Here is a 15,814-nt window from a genome sequence, read left to right on the forward strand (position 1 = left end):
GTTCCTTCTTGTAGGTAAGTTCTATACTTCTTCCAGATTGTAAATAGACTTCTCCTTACAAAATGATGCAGGAACATCGAGTTGACCTTTACTTTGTCATGCCATAGGTATGCGTGCCATCCAAAAATTTTTTTATATCCCTCTAGGGCTAATAGTTTCTTATTCTTTAATGTCATCCACTCTTTTAGCCAAACTAGGCAGATTGCATCATGGTAAAGTCTCAGATTGGGCAGTTGCATTCCGCCTCTCTCCTTTGCATCTTGTAAAACTTTTACTTTCACTCGAGGCTTCTTGCCTGCCCAAACAAAATCTAATATTTTCCTCTGCCATTTTTCAAATTGTTTAGAGTCTCTGATGATTGGTATTGTCTGTAACAAAAACATTACTCTTGGTAACACATTCATCTTAACTGCTGCAATCCTGCCCAACCATGACAGGTTCAATCTATTCCATTTGATCAAGTCTCTCTCTATCTGAGTCCATAATTTTTCATAATTATTCTTGAACAAATCTATATTTTTTGCAGTCAGCTCAACTCCCAAGTATTTCACCTTACTAGTTACTTCACAATCCGTTATTTCCATTAACAATTGTTGTTTCTGCTTAGTCATGTTTTTGCATAATATCTTTGACTTCTTTTTGTTAATGAAGAAACCTGCCAAATCTCCAAACTCCTTGATCTTGTCTATCACTTTTGTCATGTTCTCCAGTGGGTCTTCTACAATTAACATTATGTCGTCTGCAAATGCTCTGACCTTATATGAATAGTCCTTTATTTTTATTCCTCGTATTTCCTCATCTTGTCGAATTTGTATCATCAGAATCTCCAATACTAAAATGAACAACAATGGAGATAACGGGCAACCTTGTCTTGTTCCTTTACTAATCGTCAATTTTTTGGTCAATTCATCATTCACTACAATTGCTGCAGTCTGGTCTCTATAGATTTCCTTGATTGCTCTGACGAATCTTTCTCCCAGTTGTAGCTTTTCCATAGTGGCAAACATAAAGTCCCAGTTTAAATTGTCAAACGCTTTTTCAGCGTCTACAAAGAAGAAACCAACCTCTTTGTCACAACGCTTGTCGTAGTATTCAATAGCATTGATCACTGTCCTTAAGTTGTCTCTTATTTGTCTGTCTGGCAAAAAGCCTGCTTGTTCCTCCTCTATGACTTCCGAGAGCCACCCCTTCAATCTCTCCGCCAATATCTTCGCAAAAATTTTATAGTCATTATTGAGTAGTGATATAGGCCTATAATTTTTCACGCTAGTCAGATCTTGGCCCTCTTTTGGGATCAATGATATATTCGCTTCGCTCCAAGTGTCTGGAATTCTTTGATCCCTAAAAACTCCGTTCATCACCTCTTTTAGGAATGGTGCCAGTTCATTGGCCATTGTCTTATAAAATTTAGCCGTAAGTCCATCTGGCCCTGGCGCCTTTCCTAGATTTGCGGATTGTATTGCCATATTTATTTCCTCATCAGTTACTTCACTGTTCAGCTTATTTCTCCAAGCTTCCGAGATCTCTGGAAGTTTGGTTTTCTCCAAATATGATGCTATTGATTCTTTGTTTACTTCTTTTTTATTATACAGCTTAGCGTAAAATTTATAAAAGGCTCTGCTAATGGTAGTCTGCTCCAAATACGTTTTGTTTTCTTCACAAATTTTATTTATTATTTTCTTTTCCCTTTTCTTCTTTAATTGCCATGCCAAATATTTCCCAGGTTTATTAGCACCCTCAAAAGCTTTTTGATTCAGTCTTTTAAGGTTCCACTCCAATTCTTTGTTACTCATTGCTGTTAACTGTTCTTGAAGAATTTTGATTTCCTGATGTATTTTCTTTTTCCCTGGTCTCTTTTTTAACTGTACTTCTTTGGCCTTTATTTTCTCCTCAATCTCTTGTCTTTTCTCCTCTTTCTTTTTCCTTGCTCTACCATTTAAGTCCATTAGTATGCCCCTTACAACCGCCTTGTACGCGTCCCAAACTTTACTGGTTGGTACTTCTTTATTCACGTTGTATTGTATAAAAAACTTAGTCTCTCTTCTCAGTGTTTCCATATTCTCACTTTCCTGTAACAGGTCCTCATTTATTCTCCAGGCTTTCCTTTTTCTCCTTTTTCCAAATTTCCACATAATTGGGTTGTGATCTGAGCCTACCATCGGCATTATTTCTACCTCCTTAGTCCATAGCGCTAAGTCCTTTGAGGCCCAGATCATATCAATTCTTGATAATGTAAGATGCCTTGCAGAATAAAAAGTAAACTGTTTGGTTTTAGGATATTCTCTCCTCCATACGTCTTCGAGAGTCTCTTGTTGAATCAACTCAAAAAAAAGCTTTGGCAATAGTCCTCTTTTCTTTTGTGCTTTTGTAGTCTTTTTGTCTAATTCCAAATCTGTCACTCCATTGAAATCTCCAGCAAGAATTATCTGGTCATATACAAGATCGTCTAGGTGCTTCCTTAAGTCCTCAAAGAAGCTTTCCTTTGCACCGTTAGGTGCATAAAGTCCGACTACCAACACTCTCTTTAAGTTCCAATTACATTCCACTGCTACAAATCTAGCTTCCACATCTCTCATAACAAATTTTGGCTGCAGCTCCTCTTTTATATACAACACCACTCCTCTTTTTTTCTTGTTGGAAGCCGCTACAAATTCTTTGCCCAATTTTCCAGATTTTAAATATTTTACATCCTGTTTTCTAATGTGGGTCTCCTGCAAACAAACAATATCACATTTTTGTTTTAGTAGCCAATGAAAAATATTTTTTCTCTTATTCGGTGAGTTTAGTCCATTTACATTCCAAGATAATACTTTACACTCCATATTCATGGTTTTGTTGGTAAGTCTTTTTCATTGTCCTTGATAAATCTCTCCATCTCCCGCTCAGATCTGATGCGTTTTTTTGCCCCTCCAAACTCAAAGGACACTCCTTCCGGTAACTCCCATCTGTATCTGATATTCATGTCCTTCAAAGTCTGAATTAGCACTCTATATTTTTTCCTGTCCAATAACACTGATCTGGGCAGTTCCTTCATTATAATAATCGTCTTGCCATCAATCTCCAATGGATCTTGAAATTGTTTGGTCACAATCCTCTCTTTCATATTTCTAGTTGTAAACTGCACAATCACATCCCTTGGTAGTTTCCTCTGGGTTGCAATTCTCGAGTTCACACGATACGCCACATCTAGGATAGCCACAATTTCCTCCTCCTCCTTCCCCAGGTAATCAGCCAACACCTCAGTCATCTGTTCTTGCGCTGACTTCCCTTCCACTTCTGGCAGACCGCGAAAACGAAGCTGCTTCTCCATGTGTTTAGTTTCTGCAACTGACATCCTCCCCTTCACCAGCCTCATCTCTGTTTGTTGCGTGTCTATTAAATTCTCCATCGCGTCTTCTACTGTTTTAACTCTCTGCTGCGTTCCTTGTAATTCACTGCTAATCGTTTCCACACCTTTTTTCACTTCTGACAGCTCCGACTTTACTGTCTGTGTAACTTCCTTGACCTCTTTAATAAGCTCCAATTTCGTGTCCTTAAGTTCTTTCATCATGTCTATAAGTTTTTTGTCCAAGTTTTCTATTGCCGATTGCCACTCTTTTTTCGACATCGTGGGGCTTGCTTTAGCTCGCTCCCACGAATCTGCTCTCTTCCTCAGCTCCGTGGCGTATAATTAAACGTTTTCCTTTTTTTTAAATGTCCCAATCTTTGCCAAAATTAATTTTTTATATCCAAAATGTCGGGCGTCTTTTCTCTATGGTTTCTCTATGTTATTATAATCCAAGATGGCCTACTTCCTCTTCCGCTGAAGCCACGACCCTTCCACTTTCAAAGATGGCGATTCCCCACTTCCTGTCCATTGGCAAGGGCCGCTTCCCTCCAGCCACTCTATTGTTGTTACGCACTTCCTGTCTCCCGTCTTCCCACAGCAGGTCTCGCGATGGTGTCTTTTTCCCACAGCTCCAAAACCACAGGTATTCAAAACAATAGTCCGATTTTTGTAATAACTTCTTTAAACTTAGTCTCTTTTAAAATACAACTCCTGCCGAGTCTTCACCTCCTTTTCGCTAGTCTGTTGCAGTTTAAAAGTCTACTTTCTTTCCTCTCTGTTTTTGTCAATCTGTCCCGTTTCAAGAGATAGCGATCTTTACCTTCTCTCCAGCTTTCTCGGGTTGTAATCGCTGTTTCGATCTTAAATTCTCCTCTCGACTTCCCTCCCCGATCGAAGCTTGGGTATGTAGGTCTTATGCCAGCCGAATTGGCCCCAAAATTGCCGCAGAGATTATAGCCGACCCGTCGCAAGGTGGGACCTCAAGGATCGGGGGGGAGACTCCTTGTGTAGAGCCCCCCCTCGTCCGAGATCTAACTCACCCTAGGGTCTTGAGCGTTCTTTGCCTGCTCCCCGCCTGAGAGCAGTCGGCCGCGGGTTATTTTCACCCCTCCGGCCGGTTAAAACGGCAATCCGGTCAGCTCCACAAATGGAGCTGCGTTAGACCTCCATGAATCCCAAACCGGAAGTCTCGGAAAATTTGAAACTTAAACAATAGTTCTATAATCTCTGTTAATCTGAGCTCCTATCCAGATTTTCATTGTTTATTCATATCTTTTATTTCTCATCTTTATCTATAATACAAAAAGCGATTTTCCCATTTCTTTTCAAATTCTTTGATGGGTCTTCTATTTATATAATTCTTTCATTTCGTCATTGCCACATATTCTGTCGTTTTATCCTTCCAGTTTTCTCTGGTTGGGCATTTGTCATCTTTTGATTTACTTGCCATTACTATCCTTGCTGCTGTTAACATATACCTCAAAGAGTCATGCAATATTCTCTCAATATTATCTGGCATTATTCCCAACAGCATAATCTCTGGTTTCATTGCAAAATCTGTTTTTAAGATCTTTTGAATCTCTGCATATATTTCTTCCCAATTTTTTTTTTGCACATCCACCACATGTAGTAAAAGGTGCCTTCTACTTCTTTACACTTCCAGCACATCCCTCTGTATTTCTTATCCATTTTTGCTATATCTTTTGGAGTTATAGACCACAGATAGAACATCTTGTACTAGTTTTCTCTTAATGTTTGGTTTGCAGTAAATTGTATACCTTTCATCCATAAATTTCCCACTTTTGAAATGTTATCACTTCCCCAAAATTCTGAATCCATTTCGACCACCTGTTCTCTGTTTATGGTACACCAGGCTTTGGATCATGCTGGTGGTTCACAGGAGTGCATTGTGGTGTAGGAATGATGCTGTCTTACACTGGTTGGGTAGATAGTCCTTTGACCCCATCCCAAGTCTGTTTTTTAAAGGTGCAAGTGAGTCAGGTTACATGCTACCAGATTTTTCAAGCAGCAGCATGAATCCCATCCCATCTGTACCGATAATACCTTGGAGAAGGCTCTGTGTATGTGTCACATGCATGCATAATGAAAGAGCTTAGAATTTGGTGTGGGGTGTACAATGTGGGAATATCTGTTGAAACTGCAGAAAGGTTGTTGTGTAGGACCAAATAATGCAGCGCTCCCCCTCTGCTCCAAGTTTGTTTAATGTTTCCTCTGCCTTTGAATTCATAGAAGATGAACAGAGGACAAACATGGCATCCCAGAAGAGTCTCCAGCAGCTTACAATGGAGAAGGAACAGGCATTGTCTGACCTGAATTCAGTGGAGAGGTCCCTATCCGACCTGTTCAGGAGATATGAAAACTTGAAGGGTGTCCTGGAAGGCTTCAAGAAGGTCCTCTATCAATGAAGCTCTTTCTCCTCTTTACCTGCTAGACGGATGTCCTACTTTTTATTTTTGTTGTGACAGGACATTAGACACTCAGAGTAATCAGTCTTCTGTAGCTGCAAAAGCTGCACACTCCACCACCATGTGCTTTAAGAATGTCCATTGCCTAAAATTAAAGGCCCTTGAACCCGGCTGAAATGTGCTGCTGGCAAGGCAAAGAACCTTCATATGGGCTCACTGGCTCTTTTAGTTGTGTTGCAGCTCCTGCAAAGCTGCAGTGCCCCAGCACAATATCTGTTAGATCTGCAGACCAAAGAATTATGGTAGATGTACTTAAATTTCTGTTCTCTGAAATGAAAATATGGGCCGAGGTAACGTGTTGTATATAATTTACTCTGACCCTGATCCTTAAATTGTTGGATAAACTAGGTCAGTGATGTGTGGAGAGATATCATGGTAGGTAATTAATACAATAACGTGTTTTTTTCTGCTTCTCCATGGCTTGTGGGCCATAATAAAGACAAAGGAGGAAGGAAGGCCTCTGATGAGCAAGCTAAAGACACACATCTGTTGGTGTGGACTGTAACGCGGTTTAAAGAAGACACTGAGCCCATGCAAAATCACAGGGTGGGGAGCTGAATTGCTTCATCCAATATCATGTTCAAACCAGGCCTTTGAGCCAAACTAGATGCAACAGTAGGCATGGATCTGACCCTTGGCCACCAGTGCCGTTTTAGAGAAGAATTTGGCCTTTTAAAACTGCCGCATGGCATGGCAGGGCCAGGTGATCATGCACCTTTTCAAGCACCAAAGCTATTTTGCCTGGTCCTGCCAATCAGGAGTGGGCCCTTGAAGCAATTTTAAGTAGCCCCGTTCTTCTCTAAAATGGCATCAGTGGCCACAGATCAGACCTGTGGCTGCTGTAATGTCTAGTTTAGCTGTTAGAATGCATAACAGTAGCTGGAAAAGACCTCTGCTTGTGGCCCTGGAAAACCATTGCTGAACAGGATAGACAACACCAAGCTCAGTATACCAGTAGTGACTTGGTACCAGGTACTTTCAGAGCTCTGTATGTGCAGAAATGTGCCCAGGTTTGGGTGTGCAAGGCTCTTTGTGTAAATGAAAACTAGATGCTCCAAGAGGGAGTCCCACCTCTGTGTATACATGTATGGAGGATGCGAAATGCAGTTCCGTACCTTTTCAGATCCTCAGTTTTTCAAATGACCGTAATTGCTACGCTTACTTCTTTTTAATTAACTTTTCAATGTGAATCTTCTGCAAACTTCTGTCCTCCTTCACCCCAGAATGAAGAAGCCTTGAAAAAGTGTGCTCAGGACTACCTAAACCGGGTCAAGCAGGAGGAGCAGCGCTACCAAGCTTTGAAAATCCATGCAGAAGAGAAGTTAGACAAGTAAGAAATCTAGGTGTTTAGAAATGAGCAGGGCGTTGGGGTTCCTCCGTCAAATCAACAAAAGTAAGAACAGTTACCCTGCTTGCATATTTTCAAGAAAGTGGACTATCAAGTGCTGTCAAATTAATAATATTCCAGGGGGAGGGTGATAAACCCAAGAAATACAACACGCCATGCACAGTATCAAGAAAAGGGCTATTGCTGGTGTCATTCATGCATTTGAAGATCTGCTGTTATTTACCCTCCAAGGGGCCTGTGCAAAGGGGATGTGTGCCGTATGATGCAGCACTGTCATTTCCAACGGCCCTTTAGAAGATCATGTTTAATATATTGCAGTGTTGGGGTGGGCTGTGGCTCAGGGGGAAAGCATAAGGCCTGCATGCAGAAGTCCTCAAGTTCAATTACTGGCATCTCGAGTTAAAGGACCTTTGGTAGCAGGTATTGAGAAAAACCCGTCTCTGACTGTCAGTCAGGCCTTGGAAGCTGCTGCCAATCAGAGCAGTCAGCACAGAGCAAGGTTAACTTGATTTGTTTGCATCTCTTCCCACCCTCAATGCAGAGCCAATGAAGAAATTGCTCAGGTGCGTGCCAAGGCTAAAGCTGAGAGTGCCGCTCTTCATGCCAGCCTCCGAAAAGAACAAATGAAGGTGGATTCTCTGGATAGAGCCCTGCAGCAAAAGGTGAAGCCCCTTCCCCATTTCTGCTGGAGAAGGAATTCATTGGGGTGGGTCTAAGATTAAGTTTTCCACTAGGAAGGTGAGGTGGAATTTCCGCCAGTTCTCTTTTCTTGTTGCAGACCCCTTGATTTGCTCCTCGTGCCACTCCTGAGGGTCTCCAGTTGCCAGCATTTTGGGGAGATCAGTGGCTGCAGTGGGAGAGAGGGAGGCAGGAATGTTCTGTTCCCCCCCCCCCTGGAAGTACTGGCTAGTAGCAGAAAATTTAGTCTGGATCTAACAGTCTGTCTAAATTCACCATGTGCACATGACATATTCAGTTAGGAAAAAGATTAATGGGGGAACATGATAAGGGTTCATACAATTACGTATGTGGTGGAGGAAGTGGATAGAGAGAGCTTCCTTTCCTATAACATTAGAACTTGAGGAGTACACCCAATGAACTTGATAGGCAATAGATTCATGATGGGCTAAAGGAAGTACTTTTTTACTCTACAAGTTGTTATATTCTGGGATTCACTACCAGAGGATGTAGTGATTGGCATGAGCATAGATTGCTTTAGAAGCGGGTTAGACAGATACAGGGTGCTGGGAAGCAGCATCAGGGAAGGCCATGATAACTCTGCCATTTGTTGGCCCTCTTGTGCAACTGACGGCCGCGTGGAACAGGATACTGGTCTGATCCAACAGAGTTCTTCTTATGTTTGGTATATTTATCTGGCCTGAAATGAATGATTTTTAACTAGAAATGTGCTGGTGATTTCCCAGATCATCCTGACTGACAGCCTGTTCAAATGTTCAAGAAGGGCATGTGGTACAGTCACTTGAGGACTGTACCATCTCAGTATACATTGGGGGAGTTGGATGCTTTTAGCTTTCTGATATGCTGGTTTTTCATGGGTGGGGGCAGTCTGACATTAAGATTAAAATTTGGAAGTGCTACACCCCCAAGTGCATATTGTTGACAATCCAGTCTGAAAGTCCAAAAACTTGATCTTCCTTCTGCAGTATTCAACATATTGCATGTTACTTCAATCATCACTGGTTAAACGCAACTGTTGGATATTCTAGACAAAAGCCCCAGAAACCAACACCAAACTGTGGTTTTCCTAGGTTTTTGTCATCCATTTTCAAATGGGCAGTGAAATACTATGTACATGAATAATTTTTAAGTATCTCTTACAGAACTATGTTAGTTAACCTGTTAAATCCTGAGTCTCTATGGAAGGACAAAACTATAGAGAGATTATTGCACAAAGATTATGTTTTTCAATTAAGAAGATATTCCATTGCACTAGAGATCCCTTATTTGATCTTGAAAATTCCAAACCTGGTGTTTGCAATCTGATATACAGATAGAAACCACTGCTCTAGTCAGTCTTAGGAGGAGTGATATGATGAAGCAGCACTTTATTACCTTCTTACAATTTCCCCCCTAATCTTCCAGAACCAGGAAATTGAAGAACTGACCAAGATTTGTGATGAGCTGATTGCCAAGCTAGGAAAGACTGACTGATCCATACGCTGTGGTCTAGAGCCCCATGCTTGACTGCTTCCTTTTCGTCTGTCTGCATCTTCAAGCAAGCACCTTGCCTTATTTCCCAGAAATAATCTTTCCCTGCAGCAGAAAGAAAAGCACACATAACACCCAGCTTCCAAATTGAGCAGTTGCCATCTGCAAGATCCAGAGGCCTTGATCTATATTCACTTTCAGCATTTCGCTGGTTTGTATCTCCGTACATTTCTGCTGCTAACTTTTAGCTGGCACCCCCAGTTCCTTGAATGTGCCCAACTTGGTATAGGCAAGGTATGTGTTAGAGATGTATTATTTGTTACTATGTGTGGGAACAGCCACTCAGCTCTGAAAATTAGGGTAGGGATCCAGCCCACAGAAGGTACTGGATTGCTGCCTCAAGAACAGTTGCCTAATGAAAAGGGGCATTGTTGATCAAGTCTGCAGTTTTGGTTGATGGGATAGACCAGTATCAGGTGCAGCTTACCGCAGTATGTGCCACATTATTTGCAGCTGGAAATTAGTGTGAGAAAGATGCAAGTGGAAAATCTATATCTGAGGGCATGAGAAATGAGGACAGCTCAAATGCAACAGTTTCAACTCACAGGATGAAGCTCAGATTGGTTTCCATGGGTGGATAGCACGTGAGATCCAAGTCAAAGTTTGTTAGCTCCTAGGAGAACAAGTCTTTGTGGGTCATGACCCAGCAACCAGGAAAAGAAGTGCCTGATTGTCTGCTAGTGCACTTTAGTGCCATAGCATGAGGAATGAGACCTCTCTGAAAGAGCACACATTTTAGATTGCACATGGAATGCAGGGCCTTTCCAGGTAGAGAGCAGCCATTAGAAGTTCAAAATTATGCAATGAAAATTCTGTTCTTGGTTAAACCAGGGTTTCCAAGATATATCTCTGGTAAGTGAGCAAAGGACTGGATGCCTGGTTTCTGCTTTCATATATCTGACATCCTCAAAACCATCCTCTGCTTACATATATCTGCCATTCTCAAGGTTCCCAGGGGACCTTAAATAATTTAAAACCTAAAATGTAACACACACACACACCCCGGATAAGTAGGTTGATGTCTAATTCCTTGGGGAGTTTGTGCTCCTGTTGAAATTGTGTAAAGTGAAGTCGAGGACTTCTAAGATGTACTTGTCAGCCCATACAGGGGCATCAATTAGACATCTGTGTGTCTGCATTCATCCTAGAGTCTGTTTTTGCCCCTTTGGTTAGTCTGGTGCAGAATTATGCAAGCACTTTGAATATCCCTACAAGGAAATTTCCTGTTGTTGTTTGTTTTTGTGCCATGCTTGCATTGAAGTCTAATGTGGTCCAACTGTAGTCAGATTTCTTTCTTTTAACCTGGGATGCCTCCCTGCCTTGTAGAGACATGACTTGTCTTAGTCAGGTGAAGCTGATACTTCAAAGCTATGGGCTGTGCTACATGTGATGGGTATTTTCTGGATGTTCCATCTTCTGTGATTCTGCAGTGCCTAAATTTTACATGCAACTGTCTTTACAATTTGGGTTCCTGAGAACCTCAGACAGGCTCCATCTCCCAAAGCTGCCAGTGTTGTGGACATAATCTCCAGGCACATTCTGAAGGCTCAGTGTGAGCCAACGGTGATGAGCCATAGTTTCCACATCACCCATGTGTAATAGCAGGCAGTTATCAGCTGGAGAAGAGAGTGCCTCTCAGTTACTGGAGGACTAACTCCATTGCTTCTGAGGTTAGAGAGGCTATCTTTCTAGATGAAAGGCTTGGTTTTAAAAGCAAGCTTGCTTGGAATCTCTCTCATTCCTAACAAGGCTGCGTATATTCCGGTTGCACTCTGCTTTCTGCTTTTCTCATTCTACTGCTTGTTGTCAACAAATTGCTGTTGTGGAACAGAGACTAGCCACAGTCCAATTTCCTTACCAGGCCAGTCAGCATACATGTGCAATTGAATGAATAAATGAATTAGGAATAGCAGGGGAAAGAAGGACCTCCAGAGTCTCTTGCTTGTCAGCAAGTGGAACTGAATATGTTTGGAGACATCACTCCATCCTTCAGCCCAGATAGGACATTCAGATACTATCTGGCTGTATAGGAGGCTTGGGACCACCAGATACTCAGTTCCTTTTTGAGGATCTGAAGGGGCAGTCTTACTCTCAAATAATGGGCCTAACTGCATGATACATTTTTCCTGGATATGTCCCCTAGTTGGGGGCTCTCTGCTTGTCCCAGGCATATAGGTAGGTCCCTGGTTTGTGCAGAGAGAAGGAACTGAGACCTCCCCCCTGCCCTCACCATTTTCCATGGCCCCAGGAAGCCATCATTTGCTGTGTTGGGAAGTTGATGTGTAGCCATGTGCAACTCCCAACAGGGCAAATAAATGCTCCCAGGAGCTGTTTTAGGTCAAGAAAATGGTATTGGGGTGGCAGTATGTATAAGCTTTCTGTCCATGCTTCACAATTCCAGTCTGAATCGGACTCCTGTGTGCCTGGGAGAAACAGAGCTCACAGAACATATCTGATCTGAATCAGAGATGTACCCAGGAAAAACAAAGCATGTCGGTGAGACTCTAAGGGTTTACTTATGCCCCAGATTACTGAAGGAGGAGCTAGACTCCCTCTTTAAGCTTGAGTTCTGAAGCAGTATATTGAATCTCAAAATTTCTGATAAGGTTTTTTTTAATTAAGAGCAGGACCTATGGAGAAGGAACAGTTAGATCCAAATTAGATGTTACATCTGGCCTGATCCCCACATGCAGTATTCAGTGCAGGTGGAGCCCTGCAGTGGAGCAAACTGGGATTTCCAAGGTTGCTTCAGCTCTGGAAAATGATGTGGGGAGGAAGGTGAAGCCCATCCTCCCTCAGCACTGCAGTCCCAAGCCAAATCAGCTCCTGGTGCACTTGGGAACTAAGGTTCTCCGATATTACATGATTGCTGTTCAAAGAACAGCGTTGGTTTGGTGGAACCCTGACTCATGCCATACATAATGTCTATTTTGTATTTTAGTGTTTGAAAGGAGCTCTGTTGCTAAGCTTGTGGTTATAAAAAAAAATATTCCCATCACTTACGAAATCACAATCCTTGCCATCTGGAAATATGATGTTGATCACTTTTGCAGGTTACAAATAAAAACCCTTTAGGCACTTCCCCTCCTCCTCTGCCAAAGCCTCACGGTTTGATAGCATCTCTCACTTTTTCTCTGGGTTCTAATGGTTGCACTTTTGTTTGTTGTTTGTGTGCACGCACTGTGCCGAATACTCTCGTGTTGTGTGCCTCTCAAGCATGCCACTTTAAATGTGGGCGAACAAGATTCCTAAGGAATTACATTATTAACTATAATATGGTTATTATAGTTTGGGCAGATATTTTAAAATGTATATAGATAGATATAGATAATGGCTAAAGTTCTATACCATGGATGGTGTGTGTGATTTAAATTTGTGGAACTGTTGCACCTCATACACTCTTGTATAGCAAGAAGGAAGGTATGCCATCTGAACTGACCACTGGTTCTACCCCTGTGATCTCATCCTTACAGGAACATAGCTTCTGCCCATCTTTAATGTTTGCAGGAGGATTTGAAAGATGGCTGCTGGACCTGATAGCAGGCAATACGTAGGCTTAGCAAGAATGTATCTGCACCAGCACTTAACTTGATTGCATGGTGGTTTCATTGCATAGCTGCCCCTGAGTGATTAGTGTCAGGGCTCCAAACATAAGTGGAGCTGCAGGGTCTATGCAGCAGACAGGCACACTTTTGTTGTCGTCATGTTTTTGGCACCTGCTCACCTGCAGAAATGGTTTTGGCACTGGGATGACCTGCGTTACCCAGTCTGTTTTTTGAGCTACCAAGTACTTTGTCACTGTTCCTGCCACTTTAGGTCCGGTGGCAGCAGAAGCAGTGTGCAGACTCAAAAGTATTCTCATATTATAAGAGGTATAGGCTTATGATTCCCTTCCTGATGGGCAAATCAGTGCTTATGTTAAGATAAACAGGTGCCCTGAATTCAAAATCCAGAAAATAAAACACAATGATACACCAAGTCTTGGCCAGAATAAAAAAAATCCTGACCTGATGAGAAAAAAAGATTCTGATCTGGATTATTTCCAAACCTGAACAGAGGGGGTTTGCTGTTCTCTGGTTCCAAGCATCTCTCTCTGTCTCTCCCACTTCCTGCAATGAAATCTAAGCAGCCTTTTGCACAAAGGATTTTGCCTGTAAACCCACCACTCTTGCTTTCTGCCAGTGTACTGTCTGCAATAAAGTCCCCAAGAATTATTAACATTACTGTTTACTGTTCTCTGACATCCAAGACAAGAAACTCCTGCAGTTTGGGTCAGTTTGTACAGTGGGTGTAAGTAACTTGCTGCATTCACACATTTGATATGTATGATTATTTCCCTTTTCTATGTCAAGTAAATATTTGTAAGAGTTATACTCACACAAATCGGATTATTATAATGATTACTAATATATTTTTTCCATGTTCCATTGCCTGAATAAAAATAACGAGTTTCCAACTTGGGAATGACTTTTATTGGCAGAATTTGTTTTCCAAGGAGGGTGCCATCTTATGATTCACCTGTGAGCAAAGTCAGATCAGGCTATGAAACTCCATTCTGAAATTTGAACCACCACATCCCTTTTGTGAGGCATTTTTTTTGTTAGGGCTGATCAGTGAATGGAGTCAGAGGGCCAGCTTTGGCTGGTCAGGGCTGAGATGTGCAGTGAGTCAATCGGATCCAACTCTGACTGATGAAGAGGCATACTCTTAACCACTCAAAAAGGCTACATTGAGGATTTGTAGATACAAAAGCCATGTCGGATGGGTCCTGTAGTATAGAAAGGAATTGGGTGGGACTGAGTGTAAAGGCTGACTGGATCCAACCTAGTAGAACATTATTTCCAAAGGCCACCCAGTACAAAACACTTGTTACTAAATAGAGGCCTGAACAGTTGGCAGTTATGTGCCAGAGTGGTCTTTGGAATGGATTGTTGCTGTCCTTTTCAATTCTGTTAGAGGAATTTAGCTCTTAGTTTGGTGGGTAAACTCTTGGGGTAGGGGTGAGAGATATGCAAGACTGCACAGCACAGGGCCCAGTACAAAATCAACACAATCACCCCTGTGAAATTTCCTTTCATCTCCTCCCAAAGTTAGTTTCAGTGCTGTGAGTGAAGGAGTGCTATGTTGGGGGGGGGGGTCCCTTCTTGAAACAAGACAACTTCTTATAATGTTTTGGGATTTGTGTACTCTAGTTCATGAATAATACATGTTGTGCTTACCAAATTGTGCATATTGTAGCTGTAAAGTGAATCACTATATACCTGTTCATCCAATTAGTCCATCCCACATTTTCTTGGCAGAAAAATGCACCAGTGCATGTGGGTGATTGAGTCTTTCTACCCAAGTAGGTTGATGCAGAGAACAGTTTACATATCCATTCAAAATTCTGGAGGGTGTGTTTTTGTAATAACAATACGTGATAGGCATTCTGTCTGTGCTAACCTTAGTTACGTTATCCAAAGTGGTAACTCCTGGTCTTAGAGAAGCTTACAAAGCAAGCAGCCTGAACCCAAATATTGATAAGCTTCACTAAAGGATTTTTGTGAACTTACTGTCTACTCAGCCTGACATCAGCTCTTCAGGGTCTCGGGCAGAGGTCTTTCCCCATCACTTACTGCCTGGTCCTTTTAACTGGAGATAACAACAACAATAACATTCGAATTATATACTGCCCTTCAGGACAACTTGATGCCACACTCGGAGCGGTTTACAAAGTGTGTTAGAGGTGGGTGGGGCTGAGAGAGCTCTGAGAGAGCTGTGACTGAGCCAAGGTCACCCAGCTGACTTCAAGCAGAGGAGTGGGGAATCAAACTTGGTTCTCCAGATTAGAGTCTTGCTTAATATCACCTGCCCTCATCAAAGCAGAATTCTTTTAGGATGGAGGTTTGGTTAATTTACGTTTATTTTTCTGCATACCTGGGAAGACCTGAATATGTAGAAATCCCTACTTTGATTGTAGGTGGCCTGTTCTGCTATTTTTGTGATTGGTGTGAACCATACATTTAATGTTCAATACACTGATGCTGGTATTTGTGATTGCCCCTTAGTCCCTCTTACAGAAAGAGGGGGGAAATTGGATGGTATAAATTTCAGAATGGCCAATAGGCTGTGAAACATAAGCTTGCCCCTTTATTTCTGGCTCTTGACACTGAACTATAACTCCTTCCCCTGCAGAAGGAGGCTAAAACCCAAAAAGTTCAAGTCAAACCCTGGGCGCCTTATCCCATAGAGGTACACAACTGTGAAGACCATGTAAAGAACTTTCATGCCAACATGACGCATCTGTAGGACAGGGCCAAGTTATACTAGGAGAATTGCAGGAGACATGAATCAGCAGCAATTTCTGTATCCAAACATCTTGCTCACTTAATAATATTTACAGCCGTTTATCCCTCTGTCAACTCTGTTTTCCCTCGAAGCATG

The 15,814-nt window shown here is 42.0% G+C and overlaps 1 protein-coding gene across 6 annotated transcripts in view; it reads left to right on the forward strand.

Moving 5' to 3' along the window:
• Nucleotides 1–13,851, forward strand: part of TACC1 (transforming acidic coiled-coil containing protein 1) — a 93,646-nt gene extending 79,795 nt beyond the window's left edge. For all 6 annotated transcript variants that reach the window (XM_054997173.1, XM_054997172.1, XM_054997170.1 and 3 more), the window contains 4 exons: nucleotides 5,579–5,739; nucleotides 7,038–7,144; nucleotides 7,704–7,824; nucleotides 9,266–13,851. In XM_054997173.1, the coding sequence (XP_054853148.1) occupies nucleotides 5,579–5,739; nucleotides 7,038–7,144; nucleotides 7,704–7,824; nucleotides 9,266–9,334 (458 nt within the window). In that variant the 3' untranslated portion in view covers nucleotides 9,335–13,851. The remainder of the gene's footprint in view (nucleotides 1–5,578; nucleotides 5,740–7,037; nucleotides 7,145–7,703; nucleotides 7,825–9,265) is intronic.
• Nucleotides 13,852–15,814: the final 1,963 nt, after the last annotated feature.

This window comes from Eublepharis macularius, chromosome 14 (genome assembly GCF_028583425.1).
Source record: "Eublepharis macularius isolate TG4126 chromosome 14, MPM_Emac_v1.0, whole genome shotgun sequence".
Classification (NCBI taxonomy): Eukaryota; Metazoa; Chordata; class Lepidosauria; order Squamata; family Eublepharidae; genus Eublepharis; species Eublepharis macularius.